Source organism: Triplophysa dalaica, chromosome 10 (genome assembly GCF_015846415.1).
Source record: "Triplophysa dalaica isolate WHDGS20190420 chromosome 10, ASM1584641v1, whole genome shotgun sequence".
Lineage (NCBI taxonomy): Eukaryota > Metazoa > Chordata > Actinopteri > Cypriniformes > Nemacheilidae > Triplophysa > Triplophysa dalaica.
The window spans coordinates 2,285,742-2,300,026 of NC_079551.1; the positions used below are offsets into that span (position 1 = coordinate 2,285,742).

A 14,285-nucleotide genomic window follows, 5' to 3' on the forward strand; every position below is an offset into this window, starting at 1 on the left:
ATGAAACATGGTTGGGCTCTGATCTGCATCTTTGGAAAATACTTCCACCACCCTGATCACATCCATCTGGCTTACGGCTATTTGACGTCTGCATTTACATCTGCAAGACATCTGCAATACATAGTTTTCTCATCTGCAATACATCTCAGAGATGTCTGCTGTCAGATGTCATATAGACATCTAGAAGATGTCTGAAAGATGTGTATGATTTAGAATGGACGTCAATCAGCTCTTTCTGAGATGTTTAGCAGATGTATTCACGCAGCAGATCTTCAGATCTTTAGCAGACGTATTACAGATGTTCTGACATCTCCGAGATGTATTGCAGATGAGCAAACTATGTATTGCAGATGTCTTACAGATGGGAATGCAGACGTCAAATAGACATAAGCCAGATGGATTGTGCTATCTGAGCAAGGTTACAAAATAATTAGGGTGTTAATGTATTTGTAACTTGTGGCTAATAGCTAATAGCTTCATTTATTTTTAAATTAAACAGAATTACATTTATGCATTTGGCAAAGGCATTTATGTAAAGACTTACATTGCATTATACTTTATATTTGTCTGTGGGTATGGTATGGGTATTGTAATCCCAATGATCGAACCTGTGACTTTGTATTTTTAACGTCAAGCTCTAACCACTGAACCACAGGAAAGCTTTTTCATAAGCAGAAGTTCTGATTCAATTCCTTTAGAAAGAAATACATTATGCTATTAGTTGTTTATATTGTGTTGAGACATTGACTAACTTTTTCTGTTCTCTAGTCTGTCTGAGTGCAGTATTGGAGAAGAAGGTTATAAATGTTTATATTCAGCTGTGAGATCAAACCCTGAATCACATCTGATAGAGCTGGATCTCAGAGGAAATGATCCTGGAGAAACAGGAGTCAAACTCATCTATCAGTTAATACAAGATCACAAGTGTAAACTCAACACTGTCAGGTGATAAAAGCTTTCAAATCATATATAAATATAAAGTCTGATATATCACACTACAGAACATAGATCAGAGAAAAGAAGAAGAAGAAAAGTTTGCTCCAGAACATCCAATATTACAATTGCGCAGCCCCATAAAAGACAATGTAATAAAAACACGAGAGTTGTTTTTGCAAGAGAACACAACATTTTTGTGAGGGAATGCAATGTTTCTCGGGAAACGTTTTGAGTTTTGAAAGACAAGTCAAACGCTTTGAAAATATTTTTCTCTTCCCTCCATATTTTTACACCACCATGTCCCTTAGGGCGCTCGGTTTACATGAATGTACACATTTCTATGAACTAGTACAGTTGTGTTTAAAATATTAAAAGTCAGATTTTAGTAGAACATAAGAAACTAACCTGACAAAATGTGTGTAATCCAGCAGACTCACACTGTGTGTTACACACAACAGACCTCTTGAACCTGTTAATACAGAAGACATTTCATTCAGTTACACATGTGAAGTGCTGAACATGAACACATGATCTTTTGTGTGTAGATTTCTGAAGAGTTGTGCTGCAGAAGAAGCTTGTGATCATCTCTGTAAAGCTCTAGATGTGAATCCATTACTGCTGAAAGAACTCAATCTGAGTCACAATAAACTGGGAGATCTGGATGGAGAGAAACTCTCGGCTCTATTGATGGACTCTCACAGCAAAGTGACTAAAATCATGTGAGTATCATATACACGAGAACTTCATACAGTACAGACTGTCAGACAGGTGATGTTTATTGAGATGATGTTGTGTTATTGTGTTTAGATTGAATGATTGTGAGCTGACAGAGAATCAGTGTTCAGCTCTAGCTGCTGTTCTCTCCTGTAAAACCCTCGTGAAGGAGATGAATCTGAGCAACAGTCCACTGATGGATTCAGGACTCAAACACATCTGTGACCAACTCAAGAATCCTCAGTGTCAACTCCAGATACTCAAGTGAGTTCATCTATGACATCATTTACACAACTGTCATGATTCTGCATTCTCTTGACGACTAATTCTTGGTCTTGAGGCAGAACCAGAACAGGACTCCCTGTTTTATGTGGGAAGAGACGTTTTGGCCTCGTGGCCTTCAATACTCTCCGCGAGTCTCGTCTACGTTTCCCGCCCTTCGTTTCGTTTTTACTGTGTTAATTAGTTCATGCCCCGCATCTGTTTTGGTTGATTTCCTCCCCTTTATATACTCCTCATGTTTCATTGTCCTTTACTAGGTCATTGTATGTACTGTGTGTGTGTTGTACCCTTACGTATACAAGAAAACATACATTTCAATATTTGTGCACACATATTCAGTACCACAGTCACAAACACCTTCTTAATGCATTCTAAATTACCTTTTGTAACTCAATTAGCATGTGAAATGTGAATTATTTTTCAACAAAGCCATTAAATGACATCTTAATACTATTTTAAATGAGTTCTCATGTAACACTAAAATGAACTATACTTTTAACAGTATTCATTGTCTCAGCATGACACAAACTCACCCTTATGATAATAAATACACAACCCTCACAACCAAAAACATGTGAACTTAGCAGTAGCTAGCTTAAACACCAACGACCAAATAAACACTTGTATATGGCGGGACTCAGACACGACGGAGCCACGAGGTCTCCGGCTGCTAGCATAACGTCACACTCACACATCTTCTCAGTTAGCACAAAAATCTTTAAACAATATAGTTAACATATGCAAAGCGTCGCTTTAACTCATATAGAGCCACAGTAACATAATGAAATGTACTATCAACATGTGTTAACATTTACGTTGCTTCGTGATTGGTAATTACCTTAAAAAAGGGGAACATAACGGGAGAAGGTTGAAGAAACAGACACACGCAGTTCTCACCTTCACTCGTCTGTATTGACTGAGGAAGAGAAGCGTGAATCACGATCTCCCTACGGAAGCCCCAATACATTACAAACAATTCGACAAATCATCAACCCATAGAGACAAGGATCAGCATTATCTGCATTCCTCCTATTTCTATTACTCGTTGCCTAGTTCTAAACGGTGCCAAAACTTAATATGCATTCTAATAATATAACCGACTATTGTAAATGAAATGATGAGTTAGGAACTATACTTTCACAAACACCTTGTCACATGTTTTAGGTTGCCCTGCATCTTGTCCAGGATCATTTAGGGTATATCCTGCCATGCTTGTAATCCTGTCGTTGTTTTCTGTGAAGTCAAGTACGTCTAGTTTAGTGTTAGTTTTTTTTGTTTTTCGATTGTTTAATTTAGTCCCTGTCAGTTTAGTGTATTAGTCTATGTTCCTGTTTTACCCCCTTGTGGGTTTTTGTCTTGTGTTTTGTGTGATAATAAACGTTTCTGTTAACCTTCACTGCCGCTGCCTGCATCTGGGTTCTTTGCCTCAAATCTTTGACACACAACAATGATAATAAGACTAGGGCTGCAACTAACGATTATTTTAATAATCAAATAATCTGTTGATTATTTTTTCGATTAATCGATGAATCGGATAAAAACCAAGAAAAACATTAATTTCCGACCCTTTTTTTAAAAAACAGAACTAAAATAGAGAAAGAAAGTGCACAAAAATGTTGGTCCTTGGACATCCCTGAGCTGTTATAATAATGATAAAATAAAATAAAAATGAACTAACACAAAAACATACACATGTTTGCTTTACATCCGCCAAATATATAGACATTTTTTTTTAATAAACTGCCACCTGAGCTGCCAAAACAATAAATAATTTATAAAAATAAAGAACAATGCAAATCAGAAAATTTAACAGGATTTGTTTGAATGTCAGAACTTGTTCTCTACACTGCAGATGCACACACTTGCAGATGCACACACTTTTGCAGACGCACAAACTCTCACACTGACACACACACAAGCTTAGTCATTAAATTGTTACCATCATTGTAGTAACTGCAAAGTTCATTTATACACCACATTTAAATACAGCTTAAGATGACCAAGTGCTATAAAATAACTTTAAAATTAAATTAAAAAGTAAAACACACACAAATATATTTGTCAATAATAACCTATATGGGACAAAGCACAGAATATACACTGCAAACATTGCTTTTCTAACTTAGTAGTTTTGTCCTGTTGTCAGTGCAAATATCAAAAAATCTCAGATCAGGATACATTTACTAGACACATGAAATAGCAATAGAAATTATGTCTTGTTTTCTGAAAAAAACACCTAAAAATTAAGTGATTGTTTGCTTAAAACAAGCAAAATTATCTGCCAATGGGGTACGAAAATGATCTTAATGAGATATAATCTCAAACAGAAGTTTTAAGCATCACTTAATTTTCTCAGGCCATTTTTCTTGTCCAGTAATCTTGATTTAAGATTTTTTAGATATTTGGACTGGAAACGAGAAAAAATTACTAAGTAAGAAAAGCTTTTTTTGCAGTGTAGCTATACATGACAACAGATTGATAAATTAATGGTCAAAACAAGTCGAGTGAATAAAAACGTGTCTTTAGTCTTGCAATGCAAAGTGCGAAGTAACTATACCACCCCTGCTTTATACTGTTATTAACGAGCTAACGCTAACTTGTCACGCTTGTCAAGCTGGATAACGAGTAAACACCCACACCAGGGACATCACGTTCCTCACTTCAAAAAGGAACAAAAGTAGGATTCTGTAGTGACTAAACCTGCTGTTGAACTGCCTTCCTCCTCATCAAGCTCCACACTCGAATAAAGTTTTTTTTTTATGATCACACGTCTCCGTGTCGCGCGACACAACAAATCGATTATGAAATTCGTTGCCAACGATTCCCGCTTCCGACTTGTGTGTGTAGAGTTTGCATGTTCTCCCCGTGCCTCGGGGGTTTCCTCCGGGTACTCCGGTTTCCTCCCCTGGTCCAAAGACATGCATGGTAGGTTGATTGGCATCTCTGGAAAAAAATTGTCCGTAGGGTGTGAGTGCGTGAGTGAATGAGTGAGTGTGTGTGCCCTGCGATGGGTTGGCACTCCATCCAGGGTGTATCCTGCCTTGATGCCCGATGACTCCTGAGATAGGTGCAGGCTCCGCGTGACCCGAGATAGTTCGGATAAGCGGTAGAAATGGAATAGAATTTTAACCCCATGGGCATGAAGATATTTTCAAAGAATCATTTACAAAAAAAAGTTTATGCTAATATAAAAGTGTTTGCTGTGTCCTCTAGTGTGTCCGAGTGCCGTATTGGAGAAGAAGGTTATAAATGTTTATGTTCAGCTGTGAGATCAAACCCTGAATCACATCTGATAGAGCTGGATCTCAGAGGAAATGATCCTGGAGAAACAGGAGTCAAACTCATCTATGAGCTAATACAAGATCACAAGTGTAAACTCCACACTGTCTGGTGAGTTTTAAGAACAAAGTATGATTTTAAGATTTTAATCTCATTATTGTAATATAATGTTGTGACAGTAAAATAAATAAACTGATTTAATTTATATTCTTGTTTTCTTCAGGTTCTTGAGCAGTTCTTCTGCAGTGAAAGCCTTTGAGTATCTGACAGAAACTCTTGATATAAATCCTTTACTCCAGAGAGAAGTGAATCTGAGTGATCATAAACTAGACGAGTCAAGAGTGAATCAGATCTGTGATCTACTGAAGGACAAACACTGTCACATCAACACACTCATGTGAGGACTTGATCTTTATTATGAGTTTATATTTCAACCTGTTCAGAATCACAGCATCAGATGTGACATTGATATAATCTGATAAATGTTTAGATGAAACTTTAACTTCGTGTTCTTTCTACAGTCTGAGTAAAAATAAACTAGAAGATTCAGGAATGATGAAGATCTCTGATCTGTTGAGAAACTCACAGTGCAGACTACACAAACTAGAGTATGTATTTACATTCATGTTCATTTCATTCAGTGAAATAAAAATCATGTTTAAATCACTCGTATATGTGCCTTTTTTAGATTTAAAATTATATTTATAATCATGATTTTGTTCTCTAGTGTGTCGGAGTGCAGTATTGGAGAAGAAGGTTATAAATGTTTATATTCAGCTGTGAGATCAAACCCTGAATCACATCTGATAGAGCTGGATCTCAGAGGAAATGATCCTGGAGAAACAGGAGTCAAACTCATCGATCAGTTAATACAAGATCACAAGTGTAAACTCAACACTGTCAGGTGAGGATGAACAACCAAGTATGATTTTAAGATTTGAATCTTCATTATTGCAATATAATGCTGTGATAGTAAAATAAATAAACTGATTTAATTTAAAATTCTTGTTTTCTGCAGGTTCTTGAGCAGCTCTTCTGCAGTGAAAGCCTTTGAGTATCTGACAGAAACTCTTGGTATAAATCCTTTACTGCAGAGAGAAGTGAATCTGAGTGATCATAAACTAGACGAGTCAAGAGTGAATCAGATCTGTGATCTACTGAAGGACAAACACTGTCACATCAACACACTCATGTGAGGACTTGATCTTTATTATGAGTTTATATTTCAACTGTTCAGAATCACAGCGTCAGATGTTAAATTGATTTCATCTGATAAATGTTTAGATGAAACTTTAACTTTGTGTTCTTTCTACAGTCTGAGTAAAAATAAACTAGAAGATTCAGGAATATTGAAGATCTCTGATCTGTTGAGAAACTCACAATGCAGACTTAAGACACTCAAGTATGTATTTACATTCATTTTTCACTTTAGTGAAATTAAATATTTAAATCACTCATATATGTGCCTTTTTTAGATTTAATATTTTATTTATAATCATGATTTTGTTCTCTAGTGTGTCAGAGTGCAGTATTGGAGAAGAAGGTTATAAATGTTTATATTCAGCTGTGAGATCAAACCCTGAATCACATCTGATAGAGCTGGATCTCAGAGGAAATGATCCTGGAGAAACAGGAGTCAAACTCATCTATCAGTTACTACACGATCACAACTGTGAGCTCAACACTGTCAGGTGATAAATATTACAAAATTTTAAATGCAGTGAAATAATGAAGAAAATAAAAGTTCCCCTTCAGTCGGTCTCTCGACGTTGTGTTGAGAGACAGACTGGGGTTTGATACTGAGAACCTATCATCTCCGAGATAAAACTAAAACGCCAATTGGGATTGGCCAATGGCCCGCTCACGCCACTCTCCGCCCTGTACATACAGGTATAAAAGGAAGATGCCGGACATTCATCATCCTTTCTTCGAAACCTTCTCGGCGTATGATGTCGAGTTTATCTCTTCGAGTTTCTGCTGGACTTATGATGCAGCCAACTCGCTGCTTCCGGTTCCCTGACGGCAGTGGCTACGGCACTGCTGTAAGCTGCGGAGAGGGGCGAGGTGATGTGAGGATGTTAATGTTTTTCGTCAGCCACTTGCTGGCAGATTATTCACACCTCGCCTCGTCGGACCACTTGACCTTACTCGTCTGACCCAAAAGACGGTCCCACCGTCTTGTTCCTACACCACGCACCGGAAACGGTGAGATGATGAGATGTTTCAGCTGTAATCTTGGGTATGACAGACCCATCTTCGAGTCTGACGGGAACGACCCCTGTACTGCACGTTGGGGTTCCAGCATGCAGTGGCACGGTTTGTCCTCAGGTTTAGCGCTCACAGCGGCAATGTTCTCTGGAATCTTGCCGCAACAACCTCTGTTCCCTGATGACCGATGCTTCGCTTAGGTTCAACGCTTCAGCGAACGGCTGGGGTGATCGGGGGTTCCCGTGGATTGTCACTTCGCCATCTTCGGCTCGCGGGTCATCCACGCCATGGTACGCTCACCTGGCTCGTCCCCGATCAAGGTCTGCCTTCTAGAGCACCGCACAAACAGGGCTGTATGGTGACACTGTGGAGATTCTCTATGGTGAAGAAGCAGACTGTTCCGTGACCCGACCATCTATGGATTGCTGAGGTCCTGAGCACAGCCTGCCCTCCATCAGCCCCGCCTCCCTGCGGTGGTGCCTCTGATGCTGGGCCCTCCAAGGATGACCCATCAGAGATGCAGAGCCTTGCAGGATGAGGCCTCTACCCTGTTGGTTAACCTCCTCAGAGCGGTCCTGACAGGAGAGCCATGGGGATGGAGAGCACACTCTCTCTCCGGGCTTCCCCCCAGTGATATCGCTGCCTTCCGCATTCTCCAAGATTGGTTGTGGCAGTCGACCTGTAGAACGCTTACTCTTACATCTCCTTCCTTCCGCGACACGTCGTGTTGAAGGTAGAACGTATCAGTACTAGGTTGTTCCCTGTCTCCGCTTACGGTAACGGGGACCTTGTGCTTAGGCACCTAGACCTTCTGCCCTACGGGTTAACTGGGAAAGAGCAAGCTCTCCCCAAAAGAACGGGAGCTCCTCTTATCTCGGTGTGGAACTAGACTCTGCCCTTATGCAGCATGCTCACCAACGAGTTTCTGCATTCAGTGCTGAACTGGATGAATCTGGTCAGCCGGACTCCGGGTCCTGCTGATCACTTTCAGAGGCTCCTGGGCACGTGGCAACCTTGACGGGTAACCCGCTTGAGTTGATGCACGTACAGCCACTTCAGCACTGGCCTCAGAGTCAGGTTCCTGGGATGGCGGCACACCGGCATCTGAGACGAGACGAGACACGAGACACGAGACAAAAGCAGGGAAAATAAGGGAAAGGGAGTGAAAAAATGCGATCGCCTATGCTGAGAGCCATACGAGAAGACCAGCCGCGTTCCGTCCCCTCTTAGGACCGTGAAGGTCCTACATAGCCTTGGGGCCTGTGAGCCCCTCGGAGACGCCTCTCGTCCTTATTACGATGAAGGCCGCTCTTGATGGCTCTTGATGGTAGGGACCTCCAGCATTCTTCATACAAAAGAAGCGGGCCATTAGGCGGTTTAATGTTGCCGTTTGTCCTAAGTGACCAGCCATTGGATTACGGTGAGCCGTCTAGAAAAGCATTTCCCGGCGGCTCTTTGGGACAACTAACTGTGTTGTATCATTTGATTGAGTGTCTCGGGTCACTCGATACAACCTGTCTTTTAAATGGCAAAATACGGATAGACCAGCGGGTGTGCAGGGTTGAGACGCTGTCCGTCGATGGTACGAACCTGGTCAAACGCATTTTTGAGCGAGTCATCGTGAGACTGCTCCAGGGGAAAGTCATCGCACCGAGAGAGATGTTGTCTCTCCACAGCACTCCGTACCCCTGGGTCAGTCGCCCGAGGTTCCGGTTCAGCTTCCCCCGCCTGCACAATCGCAGCCTTCCGTCGCCATCGACTTTCCGAGGAAACATCCGCACACAATTTCCCCAATAATACAGAAAACATCGGCCAATTCGTCCCCAAAATTAGCGAATGTTTGAGATGAGGATTAACCGCCACCTCTACTCTGTTTTTGACCCCTAAATTGTATGGGCATCGCCACTAGAGGATAGTTTACCACGTCCCCGTGTACACACCGTACCTTAACCATGCGGCTCTTTTTCTTTTTCCACGGACCGAATCAGGCACTGGTGGATGGAGGTTTGGTTACAACCCGAATCCACCAAGGCCTGATATGTAATCCCCTTAATACTCACAGGTATTTGATACAGGCCGGCCGATCGTGTGACCCGGCTCCCCGCACCGCCAACAGGTCGGCCCAGACCTTTCCACCGCCCTAGCGGCAGGAAATTGGCTGAAGGATTGGCGAGGAGAGGCTTGTTGTGGAGGAGAGGCCGCAGGCTGGTTGTAACGGCCGGGTCCCCGGAAGAACTGTCGCCCATTTCCCCCTGCGTCTCTGGTCCTTGGAGCGGGTTTGGGGCCGAAGGACGCCGGAGACCTGGGAAGGGGTAAAGGTCGTGGAGAGAGAGGGGGAGAAACAATAGGTGGGAGAGAGAGAGATGTTCGGGGTACGCCGACCCCAGGGCACGCCACCATCTGGTCCTCAGCCAGCTGGATGGCCTCCGTCAGCGATGCCGGCCGGTGGCACTGGACCCACTAGGTGGTCTTCGGCGGAAGCCGTGCCTCGAACTGTTCCAGTGTCACCCGGTCAAGGATCTTCTTGACGTCTCCTCCGTCGACCATCAGCCACTTGCAGCAGGCGTCTCGGAGCTGCTGGGCCAGGGCGAAGGGTTGGCCAGCTTCCCCCAGGTCCAGGGACCGGAATCGCTGCCACTGTTGCTCGGGGCTCAGGCCGACCCGCTGGAGGATGGCTTTCTTGAGGTCTGCGTACATCAGGAGATTCGGGACTGGCAACTGATGGGCGGCCAGCTGTGCCTCCCCCGTCAGCAGGGGGATCAGGCGGGCTGACCAAACATCCCTCGGCCTCTCAAAAAGTTCCAAAAACGCCTCCGGGTCGTCCTGAGGGCCCATTTTGTGCAGCGACAGACTTGCCGCTGGTGAGCTGGCTGATAGTCCCCTGTTGGTGACTTCCTGGTCCAGCCAGCCCCGGAACGTCTCGCGGTCTTCTTGCTGCGCCTGGACAAGGGTTTGGAAACGCCGTTCCTGGTCTTCACGAAGGCCCAGCAGCGCTTGATGGTGCTCGCTGTGAAGACCGGCGAGGGACATGGCGGCGGCACTGGTCCTTCCTTCCCGGGTTTCGGCACCAGTGTAGAGAAGGTTCGTGAGTGTAAGGAAGGAAGGAGGCGGGGTCGGCGTAGACTGAGAGACAGAGTCACTTTATTTTAGACTCTAACAAAAACGTAGCGCCACTGCACACTTTCTATCATCAAAACAACAGAGGGTTCTGGTCAGCATTCCTCGGGTTTCACTTAGGGGTTTCACTTACGGATTTCAGCGATTCCGTTCGTTCCCGTCTCTTTCAGTCCATGTCTCTCTCTCACTCTCCTCTGAGTCTGCCAGCCTTTAAGTAGTCTCCTCGCCAATCACTGAAACAAGACGCAGGTGAACTTAGTCTGCAATCGACCCATTTGTTCACCGTTTTTCCCGTGTCTCTCCCAGGTCCGGTGCAGACATCACTAAACCACGCCCCCATTGCCACAACTATTACCACATACATGGTGACTCCCCCGTTGGGTAGTCCTGTATGTTGATCCCCTGTTGGCGAATCTGTGACCTCCCCTCCGGTGGCACACCCACCTGGGCTGGCCCCCTAAGGCCGGCAATTTTTCGCATGTGATCTCCTTCGGGAGACCATGTCAGTATTCCACATGTTACCTTCCGTACGGTAGGATGTGGTCTCCATAACACACTCTCCAAGAGGAGAGCAGATTTCTTTCCCAGTGCGAAGGCTAGGGACGGTGCATCACTTACAAGGCGAACGCCCTGTCCGTGATGACTGTCAATACAGGCTTTGCATTATGTCCACTTCTATTCACTGAAAGGTTACATCTCGCTGCACCACTCACTTGTGACTCGCTAGCCTAGTCAGTGTCGCTCAGCTCGCGGTCGTAATACGGCTCAGCGTTGTGGTGTGTAGAGAAAGGTCCCCAGTCTGTATTTCAACACAACGTTGAGAGAACGACCGAAGGGGAACGTCTCGGTTACGAATGTAACCTTCATTCCCTGACGGATTGAACGAGACTTGTGTCTTCGTGCCACAACGCTTTGCCGATCCGCTGCAAGGAGCACCTCTCAGGTTCCCCAGCACAAAGGGAGATGAATGACCGGCGTCTTCCTTTTATACCCGTATGTACGGGGCGGAGACTGGCATGGGCGTGCCATTGGCCAATCCCCATTGGCGCTTTAGTTTTATCTCGGAGATGATAGGTTCTCAGAATCAAACCCCAGTCTGTATCTCAACACAACGTCCATCAGGAAATGAAGGTTACAGACGTAACTGAGACGTTTTGCTGCAGAACATCAAATATTACATTCACCATGCCCCATAAACAAAATGATTTTGGTAAAAATGAGAGGGTTGATAAATGTATTTTCAAAGCTTTTGTGTTCTCTTGGAGTTTAGTCACTTTTCAGACGGTCCCTTCGGATGTGTCCTTGTCGCTAGCTCATATAGAGATCAGTTTATATTATAAGACTCGTGAGGAAGACTAGGTTGTTAGTTCGTTGTTGTGTTTTTTGAGTTATAACAACGTTTAGCTCACGTATTATCGGTAAGGAAATCTGCGACTATACATCCTGCTCCAGTTTTATTGTGCAGAGCAAGTCTAAAACTCTACTATCACAACATTAAACATGACATGTTGGTCTGAAATCACAGAATCTTTTGCAAGATAACGCATAAGCTTTGAAAAATATTCTCCCTTACGAATCAAAAACTCTAGTTCAATTGTTTTAAACTATGACAAGTCATGAAAACGTCTTGGTTACGTATGTAACCTCAGTTCCCTGATGGAGGGAACGAGACGTTGTGTCGAGAACGACAGATGGGGTTCGCCCTTGAGAACCAATCAACTCTGACTACTATAGAAAAGGCCAATGAAATTTGGCGAATGAAATTTGCATGCCGGGCTCCGCCCCCGGATATCCGGTATAAAAGGAAGCCGGCGTGCAGCATTCATTTACCTCTTGTTCTGAAGAGCCTGAGATCCTCTCACGACTGCAGCAGAATACGATACGTGTTTGTGGCATAAGGGACACAACGTCTCGTTCCCTCCATCAGGGAACTGAGGTTACATACGTAACCAAGATGTTCCCTTTCTGTCGGTCTCTCGACGTTGTGTCGAGAACGACAGCTGGGGTTATCTATGGAAAACGCCACAAACGCTGTATCGCGTCACAATCTCAGCGAAGCGACGGTAACAAGCCTGGGCGTGTCAGCTCGACGCTTTCGTGAAACTTGTAACCTTCCAGTGTGGTGGTCAGGGGGTTCCAGAGCTTTCTGGGAGAAAGATGGGTACAGCCCTGACCGGTAACCTTTCACGGACGGGGCCTTAGCTCTCTACAGGCGAGAGGCCGTCCGGCTCAGGATTACACCGTGAAAAGAGCAACTCTTAATCAGAGAAGCGCTGCAGAGGCCACCTCCTACCCGTGGGGAGGAATATGGTGGAGATATGATATGGTCTCGTCCTTGGAGGAGAACGCATGGAACGGGCGGACTGGGTAGTACCGCGAGGTGGAGGTCCACCTGGGGAAGCTCATGGGTTACCATGTGTGGGAACCATTGTCATGAGGGTATAACAGACGGAACAGCCCACGGTGGGGGTGTTACTGCGTCCGATAGCACAGGTCCGGTTAGAACTATCTGTGATAGGTCATAAGGTTTCCCGGCCTAAGGGGGAAGGCTGCTCTGCCCAGCCAACCCCCAGGAGGTGCTTGCTTAGTGATGGATGGAATGCCTGTTCTTAACCAGTGTCTGGGTAAGAAGGAAGGTTGGTGAGGTACCAATTTTCTTAGCCATGTGTTGAGGTAAGAAGAAAAGGGTAGATAGCACACTGACCCAACCTCTAGGAGGGTGGGAAGGTGCTTTCGCAGGCATACGCCCCCTGGATGCCAGTCCTACATGTCGCCACGCAGGACGTGGGCTGACACCGGGTTTACGCGAAGGTTGTTAACCCTTGCGAAGGTGTTTGGGCGTAGCCCAACCCGTAGCTCTACAGATGTCTGCTAGAGAGGTACTTCTGCCAGTGCCCAGGAGGTGGCTAAACTCCGGTGGAGTGAGCCCTCACTGCCAATGGGCATGGGAGATTCTGAGATCGAAATGCCGTCGTAACGGCATTCACGACCCAGTGCGCCAGACTCTGCTTGGATACAGCCTTCCCCTTCTGCTGTCCTCCAACACAAACTAGGAGCTTGTCAGAGCTACTGAAGCTCTGGGTGCGGTCCAGGACACAACACGGATGGGGTTGGGTCTTCCTCCCCAGTGGGGAGCGCCTGCAAGTCCACCACTTGGTCCCCGAAGGGAGAAGTGGGAACTTTGGGCACGTATCCGGGCCTGGGTCTCAAGATAACGTGAGAATTACCAGGGCCGAATTTAAGGCAATCCGGGGACACAGAGAATGCTTGGAGGTCCCCTTCCCTCTTGACGGAAGCGAGCACCAACAGGAGGGCTGTCTTACTCAGGAGAGGAAGATCGGAACCTCTGAGGGGCTCTCAAGAGGGTATGGAGCGGAGATGAGGCGGATTCCGCCCTCTCGCGCCCGTTAGGAACCTGGTGATCAGGTCGGGTTGCCCTAGAAACTTTCCATCAACTGAGTCGTGATGAGTGGCGATAGCGACTACATACACTTCAGTTTGGAGGGGAGATGTTAGTCTCCAGTCTCGTGAGAAGGGGAACACAATCCTGATCAAGCACCTCAGTGGGTCTTTTCTCGTTGAGAGAGAGAGACACCAGGACGAGAAGAGGCGGCGTCTAGAGGCGTGTGACCGCCTAGTGGATGGGGCCCTAGCCTGGGTGATGGTCTCAGCCATAGAGGGGGAGCAGCCATCTCAGGATTTTCTCGTCCTGTCTAGAGACCAGACATGGGTGTTCCAGAGGTCTGATC

At 45.2% G+C, this 14,285-nt stretch overlaps 1 protein-coding gene across 1 annotated transcript in view; it reads left to right on the plus strand.

Moving 5' to 3' along the window:
- LOC130429845 (ribonuclease inhibitor-like) overlaps nt 1–14,285 on the plus strand; it is a 22,920-nt gene continuing 8,635 nt past the window's right edge. The window contains exons 1-4 of the mRNA XM_056758671.1: nt 1–86; nt 1,482–1,655; nt 1,744–1,914; nt 6,726–6,902. Coding sequence (XP_056614649.1) covers nt 1–86; nt 1,482–1,655; nt 1,744–1,914; nt 6,726–6,902 — 608 coding nt within the window. The remainder of the gene's footprint in view (nt 87–1,481; nt 1,656–1,743; nt 1,915–6,725; nt 6,903–14,285) is intronic.